Genomic DNA, 12,919 nt, shown 5'->3' with positions numbered 1-12,919 from the left:
AGTCGACTTTATCGTTTGATGATGTCATCACATCACACGACCCCCCAATTATTTTGGGGGGTCCCCAGATGATTAACTTTTTAATACCTCTAAAATGGCAAATCAAACATTGTCCAAATTGTCAAATATATAGAGGCAGAAATTGTGAAAATAGCTGATTTACATGCTCACAACGTCTCGCATCGCAAGGCGTTGTGAGCATGTAGATCTGCTATTTTCACAATAGAAAGTTATTTTTTTCAACTTCGACTTTCGACTTTCTCTGGTGGGAGTCGACTAATTTTAAGAATGATTTAAACTAGTGAAAATAGACGATCTACAAGCACACCTTGCATCGCTGTAGATCTGCTATTTTCACTAGTTTTGTGTGACAGTCTGGTGTGATGAAGCAGGGCTTTACTTTACTAAAACGTGCTAATTTGAAACTTGTAGATAACCACTTGTGCGTTAAAATTTTAAACACCTGAGAGCAGGGGGGCTGACCTACTTTTTGGATGTGATATGCGGAAGAGGGTAAGAATCATGCATCGTGGCCAATATTCGCTGGTGATTCCCAATTTGGGCACCCCACTGAGTGGAACCTCATCTCGGAGCTGTGTAGAGGAGGGAGAGGTTCCGATTGGTGCTACACCACAACGTTATGTGCTTGTCGATCGGCTATTTTCACTAGTTTTGTGTGTCTTGTGTGATGAAAAGCATCGCCCGACAGTGACGTTATGTACAGTAGGTCCAAAAGCTTTAATGGAAATGGAAATACAAAAAGCTGGGTAATGGATCTAGTTTATTTAGTCACAACAAGCTCTTGTAATATTTGCAAAACCCCACAGACAAACTTAACCACATACAGTACACTTTAACTTCCAAACCAAGTGTTTTCCAAAATAGCAAAAGCAGCCCTACGAGCTTGCGTCACATCGCATCGCAAGCTTGTAGATCGGCTATTTTTGCTACTTGCACTACGTGGCACTCCTGTACGACAAAGTAGAACTTTAATTTAGAGTTGAGGAAATGTGGAGATGCAATTTAGGTTTCTGCCCGACCGCAACCAGATGAGAAACAGAGAGAGAGAAAACCTTGTTTGTATTATGTGTTTGTGTAGTGTGCGTGTGTGTGCGTGTGCGTGTGTGCGTGAGTGCGCGTGTGTGTGTGTGCGTGTGCGTGTGCGTGTGTGCGTGAGTGCGTGTGCGTGTGCGCGTGTGTGCGTGCGTGTGCGTGTGTGCGTGAGTGCGCGTGTGTGTGTGCGTGCATGTGTGCGTGTTTGGGTGGGTGGGTGTTCCCAAGTTCCCAACAGTGTCTCTCACCTCCAGCAGTATATTTACTCCAAGGGCTTATCTTTATCTCCTTATCAATATGTAAATGTCATTAATAAATGAATCTCTCCTGTCTGCCTCACTGCTTTCCCTGTTAATCTCAGGGCAGCAGTGGTGGAAAGAAACTAATTATTTACTTCTTAAGTATTGTAATTTTTTTTTTTGGTATTTTTACTTTACTGGAGTACTTCCTCCAGTACCTTTACTTCTACTCCTCTACATCTCAGAGGCAAAAATTTAAAAACTTTAGTTACTAGTTACTTCGTATATTTTGATTATAATTACAAAACATAATACTGAACAACATATTTTATTTCCAAACTGCTGTTTAATCTATCACTTCTCCTGTCTCCTTGACATAAATGTATTTAACATTAAATAAAATGCAATAGGCTATAATCGATTATGTCATGTTGCTGCATCGATGCAGAATTGCGCGCGGCCGAATCGCGATGCATTGCTGAATCGATTATTTTTTACACCACAAAATGTTGGCCCTTGAAAATAGCTGATCTAGAAGCTCACAATGTGAGATTTCTTAACATTTTATACATGTTGAAAACTTGTGAAATGTGACCTTATGCATAATGAGTATTTTCAACTTTTGGTACTACATTTTGATACCTTTTACTTTTCTATATTCAGGGTTCCCACTGCACGGTCATGAAATTCCTGGAAATATTTTGAAATTAGAAAAATGTTTTTCCAGTACTGGAAAAGTTTTGGAATTGATCAAGGGTCCTGGAAGGTCCTGGAAAAAATAGCTATGCATTGTCTTTGGTTATTGATTTTGTTAATACCTCTGAAATGACAAATTAAACATGGTCAAATTGTCAAATATTAGCCTAGAGGCAGAAATTGTGAAAATAGCCGATCTACATGCTAACAACACCTCACGTTGTGAGGCGTTGTGAGCATGTAGATCGGCTATTTTCACAATAGAAACGTGTTAGGCCTATACAAAATTTCTCAACTCTTAGTGCTCGTCAGGGTGCCGGGTCCCCAGTTAAAATATGATTATTTCGGGGGTCACAGCCTGAAAAGGTTGAGAACCACTGGCATACACTACCTGTCTTTGGGCATTGTGCATAGGGATAAGCGACTTGTTATTGAGCTGAATTATTGTTATATAGTCCTGGAAATTGGGTTAAATATTCTGGAAAAGTTTTGGAAAGGTTTTGGAAATTAATTGGTAAAAATGTGTGGGAACCCTGTATATTCCAGTATGGATACTTTTACTTGAATAAAGGAACGTGAGTACTTTTCCCACCACTGCAGGGCAGGCACGGTAGGGGCTCTATCTTCGTGTGGGCATCGGGGAACGGCGGGCGGCTCGGTGACCACTGCTCCTGTGACGGCTACACCAACAGCATCTACACCATCTCCATCAGCAGCTCCACCCAGAGCGGCCGCAGGCCAGACTACCAGGAGCTCTGCTCCTCCACCCTGGCTACAGCCTACAGCGGCGGGGAGATCCAGAGTTCCAGAATGGTGAGTGCTTGTGTGTGTGTGGAGGCTATTTGAGTCCAAAACGGGTACACATTATTGTGTATCATTATTTTATGCTTTAACTATTGAAAAATAGCAGATATACAGAGTGCCGCGCTGCAAGCTTGTAGATCTGCTATTTTTGAAAAATTGTGAAAATTAGAATTTTGACCCGATTCTATAAGTGTCTTTTGAATCCTTCTAAGGTTTTTTGAAAAACACTATGTTTCTATGTCAGCAATCTGGCTATAGCCATCATCAAAGAAAAGGTCCTTTTCACTTAACTGGAGCTCAGTTAGTCTGTTCTTGAGAGACTACTATGTCAGTGGTTCTCAAACATTTTCATGTGAAGAACCCCCAAAATGATATTTATTTGGCCACGGACCCCCATCTCAAAATATTTAGTTCCAGGGACCCCCCAGAAGCAAAATTTGAGTTACAAACGTTCGCTTTGAAAATACATACTCAAAGATTTGCACACATTTTCACAAATTTTTCAAAAATAGCAGATCTACAAGCTCGCAGCACGGCACTCGGTGCCGCGCTGTGAGCTTGTATAGCTGCTATTTTTCAATAGTTAAAGCATTCAATAATTCGTTGTTTTTTTACAACAAGGGTTCATATTTTAGATTGTAATTATAGAAAAGAAAAGATGTTAAAATGTTTTCATTTACTGCTTTCTATCGTTTGAGACATTTTAGTAATTTTGATTTCAGTGGGCGGGGGCATGCGTACAAGTGGCTAAATATGTATTTTTTAGAACAATAAGCCGGGCGATGTCTTTATTACCATTTACAGTAACACTACTAGCCCCCATAAGTCACATCTGCCCATGAAATATTGTGGTGGATCATGGGAATGGGCTTATTGTACGCATGCCCCCACACACTGAAATCAAAATAATTAAAATCACATATCACACATCAAACTGTAGAAAGCAGTACATGAAAACATTTTCACTCTCATCTTTTCTTTTCTCTAATTACAATCTCAAATATGAACCCTAGTTCCTAAAACAAAGTTGTCCTTTAAACCACTGGTTCTCAATAGTGGTGGAAAAAGTACTCAATTGTTTTACTTAGGTACTGTATAAGTATTAATACTGCAATATTGAAATACTCTGTTAGGGTACGCTCACACCAAAGTATGGTTGCCAGCTGATTGCGCCAATGCATTTCAATGTGAATGGAGCGAACGTTTTGAGAAATCTGCCACTAGCTAAATCTACAAAGTAACTAGTAACTAAAGTTGTCAAATAATTGACAACATTTGGAACCTCTCCCTCTGCTATACTGTAGCTCCGAGATGAGGTTCCAATCACCAATTATCTGCGAATATTGGCCACGATGCATGATTCTAACCCTTTTCCGCACATCGTATCCAAAAAGTAAAGGTCGGCTGCTCTCAGATGTTTTTTTCTTTTTCACACATGAAAAACAAGCGTTTAAAATCCCTTATTTAGACAACCCCGGTCCGCATGCGCAGTACTGCTTCCATAAGGTTGCATTGGGAAAATATGGCAGGCTGACTAAAACAGGGATTTGAAGTCTTGTTTCAACCCGTTGGTGAGACTTTCTTGTGCGTTAAAATTTTAAACATCAGGGGGGCTGACCTACTTTTTGGATGTGATATGCAGAAGAGGGTAAGAATCATGCATCGTTGCCAATATTCGCTGGTGATTCCCAATTTGGGCACCCCACTGAGTGGAACCTCATCTCGGAGCTGTGTGGAGGAGGGAAAGGTTCCAGATTGGTCGTACGCCACGACTTAAGCAACACAGCTGCAAATAATCCAATTAATAATGGGTGTTAGATTTAGGTATGCCCATGAGCAAACATTGACAATAATGTTGACTGTACTGTCTATTAGGGCATTAACGAGTTGACTTTTGCAAGTCAACTCGACTCAGTAAAAAGTTGAGTTGAAGTCGACTTTATCATTTGATAACGTCATCACATCACACACGACCCCCCATTTATTTTGGGGGGTTCCCAGATGATTAACATAATGTGCAACATTGAAACAAATCAACATAAAGTTTAAATATATAGAGGGTATCTTCACATTTCTAAAGTGCCAATTTAAGGACTTTTTAATACCTCTAAAATGACATCGCGAGGTGGTGTGAGCATGTAGATCGTCTATTTTCACAATAGAACCATGTTATACCAAATGTATAATGTAGCACTGTAATATTGGATCATTCCGTTCTTGACAATAAGCAATCCTACTGTTTGAATGCTGTACAGACACACACATGGACCAAAATAATGATAGAAAAAAATACAAAGGCATTTTTTTTTTTTCAAACTTTGACTTTCGACTTTCTCTGGTGGGAGTCGACTTGTGTAATGAAGTCGACTCAGTCGACTTTTTCGTTAATGTCCTACTGTCTATGCTAGCTAGTAGCCTACACTGGCACACATAACACCTAAATAACACACACCCATTATTAATTTGATTAGCTGCAGCTGCATTGCTTACTAGCCTGCTATGTTTATACCCTTCTTTAGTTTTTAATCTGTACAAGAAAACGAAATACAAAATAAGCCTAGGGTTTCATGCCCCTTTAAAATACAGTAGTAGTATGATTTGTATGATTTGTGTGACCCTAATGCCTCCCAATGAAATTATTTATGGCATTTAAATAGGTCAATTTATATGCATATAAAGACATGACACCCATGACTTATTTGGCTCTAAAACTGTGCATGCGAACTGTAAATATGCTGTTTTGCCAGCATCCATTACAGACTAATGTGTGCTATAAATCTAGCCTAAATTGTCCTTGGTTATTGTGCCCACCGTTAGTTTTATGCAAAAGGAAAGCGCATAAGAGTTACCCTGGAGAAGCTCATTGCTACGTTCCTGTCAATATCTTTGAAGCACTGGAGTAGAATTTACATTTTCCAACACAACATCCTAATATAGAGCGCTCAGCAGTTCAGGGATTCATTTCAAGGACCCACTTGGCTTAATCACTTTCAGATTGCTCAACTAACTTTGCAGCATTAGGCTACCATGATCTGAGCAGAGTCCAGAATGCAGCAGCCAGCCTCCTCACCAATACCAAAAAACATGACCATATTACTCCTGTCCTTGCTTCATTACATTGGCTCCCTGTTAGATTTAGAATAGATTTTAAAGTTCTTTTATTCGTTTTTAAATCCCTTCATGGCCTGGCACCTACTTACCTCTCAGATTTAATTCACCTCTACGTCCCAGCCAGGACCCTAAGGTCCGCAGATAAGATGCTGCTGGAGCCCCTTTACACCAATAAGAGGAGCAGGGGAGACCGTGCTTTCGCAGCAGCGGGCCCTACGCTCTGGAACTTGCTGCCCCTCTCTATTAGATCGGCTCAATCGATAGGTGTTTTCAAATCTTTACTTAAAACACATTTTTTTCTCCATTGCCTTTGACTGTATATAGTTTTTGTTTTTGTGATGTTTTTAACTATTTTTGCTTTGTTTTTGTGATGTTTTTAACTATGTTCAGCACTTTGGTCAGCTTTGCTTTTGTAAATGTGCTATACAAATAAAGATTGATTTGATTTGATTTGATAGTGGGAGCTGAGCTATCTTTGCTCACAGTAGGAATGGGACGATATGAACTTTTCATATTGTGAGTTTGTAGAGCTTGTAGATCGACAATTTTTTGGCAAAGAGATTTCATAGAGAGTGAAAATAAGACTGTATCAAGTATGTATATTACAGTATAAGTACCTTTTACCAATTATAGAGGGTTTAAGTGGTATACCGGATATGCGATCATTTCGACAAAGGAGCGTCGGGAGGGTTAGGTTAGCGAGGTTAGGCTTAGGGTAAGGGTTGGGTTTGGGTGTGGAAAGGATGACACGTAGTAACAGCGAAGCGCTCCCGCTCACAGTGTAATGCCATTTCAAGCTGGCCACATAAGACTGGGTCGACACCTACTGTTGTATGGGACTGGACCGTGTATGAAACAATGGAGTGCTTCAAACTACTTTGAAACAATAGATAGGCTACAGGAATGGTGGTCTATAACTGTGGTAAATGGTAAATGGTCTTAATCCAAAGTGCTTCACTTAGATTACATGCACCCGTTCACTCTGTGAATTCATTTGAAAACACTGCGTCCTTGGTTCTGGTGACTCATACTGCCCCCTGGATACGTGAGGATGCTGTGTTTTTTTTCAACAATGTTTTTCATTGGGGGCGCGGTGGTGGTGCAGTCGGTAGTGCTGTTGCCTCGCGGGGAACGCTGTGGGCACTGGAGGCATGTTCTCTCCTCTGCGTCATCAGTACCCATACCCTATAGGTGGGGTTGGCAAAAGGGCCTTTATGTGTGGAGTTTGAGTGTTCTCCCCGTGTCTCCTATAGGGTAGGTGCCCTCACAAAAAACAATGCAGTAATCCTGGTCTCTATTAGGGGTGGGAGATATGGAAAAATACAATATCACAATATTTTCCCAAGCTGTATCACGATACACGATTTTATCACGGTTCTTTTTTTCAAGTTGGTTTTTATGGATATTTTTCAAGTTACTTGACAAAAACTAGACTCTCTGGGTTCCTTTTGGGAGGTCTAAATTGAACTTTACAAGTATGTAACTCTGACAGTATACAAATGAGACCTTGACATTTTACATTTTGAGAACTACTGATTTAGACCAAAATGCAGGTTTAAATTGAATTCTGCAATGAATCTCTGTATTAACAATTAAACAGGATTTTTTACAAGGCTCCCTCAATTGTATCACGGTTTATACGATACCTCTGAAAAGGCATATCGTGGAGGCATTGTATCATCTCAATGATAATTATCACCATATCGCCCACCCCTAGTCTCTATAGTGCCTCCCCGTGGCCAGACGTAAAAACAATGTTTTTCATTTATTGTCTCCGCCAGGCCGATAGGCATGGCCAAGACTATGTTTTGCCCCCTGTCTGACCGACCGTCCGTCCGTCGGTTATGCATAGTTCAGTGAGGTATCAAGCACCGAAAACAGCCGACCTCTACTGAGCTTGGAGGTCTGTTATTTTTGATATTTTCACTAAAAAGGTCCTTTTAGAAATGTCAGCCCCTGCCTCTCTAACATTCTCTGCACGTCCCTGGTGCTGCATGTAGAGTGGCACAGTGCTTGGCAAGCTCACTCTAGTGATGTTGTACTTATTGAGTCAGCTGATGACTTCATTGGTGAGCAATGTGCTGCTCATAGCAGTAAAGCAGTGGTGGGGAAAGTACTCAAATGTTGTACTTAAAGGAGCTAGTCAACTTTTTCTTGAAAAATAAAAATAATGTTTCGAAAATATTTTATAAAAAAGATTAAGCTTCATAATATGTTTTTTTATTCAAAAATGACCACAAAAAGCATTAAATAATGATACAATAATCATTTTGGCCATTGTCAGACCGGATTTGTTTATATCCCTTATCAAGAATATAAGAGAGATGTAAACAAAGTCGGCCTGACAATGGCCAAAATGATTATTGTATCATTATTTTACGCTTTTTGTGGTCATTTTTGAATAGAAACACATATAAGTGTAATCTTTTTTATTAAATATTTTCGAAACATTATTTTTATTTTAGCTTCCGTTTTTCAAGAAAAAGTTGACTATAGCTCCTTTAAAGGGCCACTTCACCTCTGGGACAACCCTATCTTATTTTATTGTTGTTTGGGACACGATCAACACAATCCTGAGTTATTTGTTGTGTTCAATCTGTGTTTTTAGATATTTTAGTATTTCAGCATGACTAGTGATGCATTTTGCATAATCAGTGATGCGTTTTGCATCATATGATGCAAAACGCATCACTAGTACATGCTGAAATACTAAAATATCGATATTGATCGTGTCCCAAACAACAATAAAATAAAATTGGGTTGTCCCAGAGGTGAAGTCGCCCTGTAAGTAAAAGTATCAATATACTGCAATGCAGAAAATACTGTTGCAAGTAGTAGTTGCAAGTCTGGAATTCTAAATTTACTTGAGTAAAAGTACTAAGGTGTTGGCATCAATTTGCACTTAAAGTACCAAAAGTAAAAGCACTCATTATGCAGATTGTCCCATTCCAAGTTTCCAATGCGTCGCATCATAACAACGTATTGTGAGCTTGTAGATTGGCTATTTTCAAATGGCCGAAATGTATATCGGGGTGACGTGGTTAAAATGTATAATATCAAAATCTACAAAGTAACTAGTAACTAAAGTTGTCAAATAATCGTAGTGGAGTAAAAGTACAATATTTGCCTCTGTGATTTAGTGGAGTAGAAGTAAAAGTATTGGAAATTGGAAATACTCAAGCAAAGTACAAATACCTCAACACCCCTGGAGTGTATTTTGGACCTCAGCCAAGCCAGGACTAAGCTGCAGCTCAGAATCGGTCCCAGTCAGTGATTTTAACTTCGTCATGGACTCGGTCTCAGTCACAGACATTCACGTTTATAGGACAAAAACAAGACTATGTCAAAACATAGCATATGGCTGGATTGTATGCAATGCTGGAGAGCTCTTAATTTGAATTAACAGGTACAGGAAGTGGTGACGCTCAGCCGCTAGTTTGGGTAGAGGCCAATCAGATTGTGGTGTCAATTATTTATTTACACATGCTTTTGTTGGACTGTATGGCTAGGGGAAATAGAGATTGTTTCCAGACAGCCCCCATTGTTCTTTTGGGGTAAGAGATGTTTTGCAGGGATATTATTTACTGAAGTCATGACCTGTGTGTTCCGCGGTGTTCCTATTGTTTGAGAAACACTGGGCCATAATGGGATACATGTCCACAAGGCTATGGCGTGCAGCTAGGCTAGCCAATCGGGTGCATGCTGTCCATTTTAAATGGGATTCACCTTCACCCATTTGCAACCTAACTCTATGGTTGCAACACTTCAGTCTTTTTAGCTGAAGCCAGTTCTCATATCTATTCCACACAGCTCCTACACTGACACACACACTCTTGGACAGAAAAAGATGGGGGAGAGAGGGAGTGTGCTCTAGTGTTAACCCGACACTAACCCTAACCACACGATCCGACACAATGGACACAGACACAGACAGGGAGAGAGATTAAGATACATTAAGGCCTTTCACACCAAGAAATATAAGGCCTTTCGCACTCAACGTCGTTCGTTTATTCGGTGCACTTGGTGCGTTTGTAGTCGGAAATCCAGTGCGTGGCGCACCGGTGTGCTGAGTGCACGCACTGACCGACCCTACTCAGAAGATGGGGTTTGACGGTGTGGTGCGGCAGTGCAGAGTTTTGATTGGTTGGATTTCATGGCGGTGTCTCGCACTTCTCAGCTGTGAACAATGGCGTAGGAAATGATAACAAAATGCACTATTTGCTGCTTTATTGGTCCTTTGGGCTTTATTGTTACACACGCATCAACGTGTAAACTAACAGCAGGTAGGCCAGAGTTATGAATTAAATTACCTTTCAATAGCAAGGTTACGTTAGGAACTGCTGCTTTTAAGAAAGTTTTCCGACTGAAAAAGCACACAGTTGCCTCTTATCTGGTCGTTCGTAAATAAGCCACAATGAATGCACTCTCAACGTCACCGCCCACTGCACTCACCACACTGAGCACATACCCGGTGTGCATTTCCGAACGCACCCACTGTCAAAATGCCATTTCATGTTGTCTTAAAAAAATAGATATGCATGAATGAATGAATGAGGTCATGATAAGCCTGGATAAGCCCAGGTTCAAACCTGGGATCTTCTGAGTGACAGGTAGACACACTCTACCTTCTGAGCTCCTGAAATCCCTGAATTGAGACTGAGTGAAAACACAACTTTTTTTTAATTTGTTTATATGAAGCCATGCCCTTCGCAATTTTCTGAAATGGCCAAAATGCATAAAGGGCTGAAGTAGTTACTGCATGTTTTGTGATAATACCCGTAATTGCCGGACTATAAGCCGCGGCTTTTTTCCCATGTTTTGAACCCTGCGGCTTATACAACGGTGCGGCTTATATAAAGATTTTTTACAGCTAACGGCCAGTTAGTTCATTTTACAATGGTCTTTAACAAGGATTTATAGATTTTTACAGCTAACGGCCACCAGGGGCACTCTAGCTAGCGGGAAGCAGGAGGGACACCTGCTGCTTATAGTCAGGTGCGGCTTATATATGTAAACATTCGTTTTTTTATCCTAAATTTAGCTGGTGCGGCTTATATTCAGGGGCGGCTTATAGTCCAGCAATTACGGTAATCAAAATCTACAAAGTAAACTAAATTTTTCAAATAAATGTATTGGAGTCAAGGCTAGGCAATACTGTATATCGACATGCAAGGTATACATATCGACGAAGACTGCTTGAAATTAGGTATTGGTGTTTGTGTCAAATTAATTGACACACTATGCACATGCAAAAAAGCAGTCCATATGTAACCAGCTGTGGTTATTTCTATAAGACCTACCACATAGAAGGGCTATGTGTACTGTGCAGTGTGCATGTGCTATTCATTATCTGAGTTAGGCAGGCAGTGGACCTAAAGCAGAAACACATTACAAACTATATAATGCAATTGTTTTTACTAATATCGTGAGTAATATCGATATGGAGGTATTTAACAACGTTATCGAATATAGAAGGTTTTACTAATATTTGCCTCAATGTAGTGATGTAGAAGTAAAAGCACAGAAAATTGAAAATACTCCAGTTAAAGGAGCTATAGTCAACTTTTTCTTGAAAAACTAATGCTAAAATAAAAAATAATATTTCGAAAATATTTTATAAAAATATAAGTTTCATATATGTGTTTCTATTCAAAAATGACCACAAAAAGCGTAAAATAATGATAAAATAATAATTTTGGCCATTGTCAGACCGACATTTTGTTTACATTCTAGTCTATAGACTAGGATGTAAACAAAGTGTCGGGCGCAATACAATGAAAACGTTGACTATAGCTCCTTTAAGTAAAACAATACCTCCTCAAGTTTTACTAAGGTGTGTTGCTTGAGTAAATGCACTTATAGTTCCTTCACGCCACTGATTCTTATTCTATGTGTTCCACCAGGTCACGTTGGCCCCGAAACAGGGCTGTAACAAGGACCACTCTGGGACCTCAGTGTCCTCCCCCATAGCTGCGGGGATCATCGCTCTCGCCTTGGATGCCAAGTAACCAGCTCCCCCCCAACACACACACAGCAGATCAATACATAACCACATTAGCGATCAATAAGTATGATCAATGGGTTTGTCTCTGTCTGTTTGACCCTGTCTCAGCCCGGTGCTCACATGGAGGGATGTTCAGCACATCATTGTGAGGACGTCGCAGGCGGCTCACCTAAGCGCTCCCGACTGGCGCGTCAACGGAGCTGGATACAAGGGTAATGATGCCGGATTAGGGGCGCAACGGTTAATTTAACTACAGTATATCGATTTGATCCGTTATAAAAAATATATAATCCGATAATCCAGTGGTTCACCCCCGAATTATTTTGGGGGGTCCCCATGATTAACTTAACGTGCACCATTGTTTTTTTGATTGATTGATTGATTGAAGAGTTTATTAGCAGTCTGCAATAGAAAAAGGTACAGTTTCATGACCATTGTCATTGTCAATCACTGGTACAAGGTCAACTAAAAGGAGATCCTAGAAAGCCAAGGCTTATTTCCACAGGAACCACACTTTATGTATCTCATATAACATTGAAAGACAGACGGATATAACATAGTAATTTATCCAGGATCACCTAGGAACATCAATTTCAAAAGCAGAAAAAGCATAACATCAAATACAATTGGTTTTCTCTCTCAACAGTAAACAAACCAACATAAAGTTTAAGTCTATAGAGGGTATCTGTACATTTCTAAAGTGAAAATGTAAGGACTTTTTAATAGCTCTAAAATGACATGACATTTTTTATATTTTCACCAAAAGACACTTTTAGAAATTTCAGCTCCTGCCTCTCTAACATTCTCTGCATTCCTTGTGTGTCAGTGAGTCACCTGTATGGCTTCGGCCTGTTGGATGCAGAGGGCATGGTGAAGGAGGCGGAGCGGTGGAAGCAGGTCCCACTGCAGCGTGTGTGTGAGGAGGAGGCCCCCGTCCAACAGAGCAGGTGCTGTAAACCCACTGCTTCTCAAACCTTTACATTTCAAGCTCTCCCCTTAACTCTGACAGTAT

At 40.2% G+C, this 12,919-nt stretch overlaps 1 protein-coding gene across 1 annotated transcript in view; it reads left to right on the top strand.

Annotated features, from left to right (window-relative positions):
- Window positions 1-12,919, top strand: part of pcsk5a (proprotein convertase subtilisin/kexin type 5a) — a gene marked incomplete at its 3' end in the record, with an annotated part of 97,072 nt that overhangs the window by 7,367 nt on the left and 76,786 nt on the right. Inside the window, exons 5-8 of the mRNA XM_080743582.1 lie at window positions 2,589-2,801; window positions 11,807-11,907; window positions 12,016-12,119; window positions 12,734-12,854. Coding sequence (XP_080599708.1) covers window positions 2,589-2,801; window positions 11,807-11,907; window positions 12,016-12,119; window positions 12,734-12,854 — 539 coding nt within the window. The remainder of the gene's footprint in view (window positions 1-2,588; window positions 2,802-11,806; window positions 11,908-12,015; window positions 12,120-12,733; window positions 12,855-12,919) is intronic.

The sequence above is a fragment of the Nannobrachium achirus genome (assembly GCF_963921795.1).
Source record: "Nannobrachium achirus genome assembly, chromosome: 15".
In the NCBI taxonomy this organism is placed as follows: domain Eukaryota; kingdom Metazoa; phylum Chordata; class Actinopteri; order Myctophiformes; family Myctophidae; genus Nannobrachium; species Nannobrachium achirus.
Note: the sequence above shows the minus strand (reverse complement) of the source record. Positions and strands in the feature narration are given on the sequence as shown.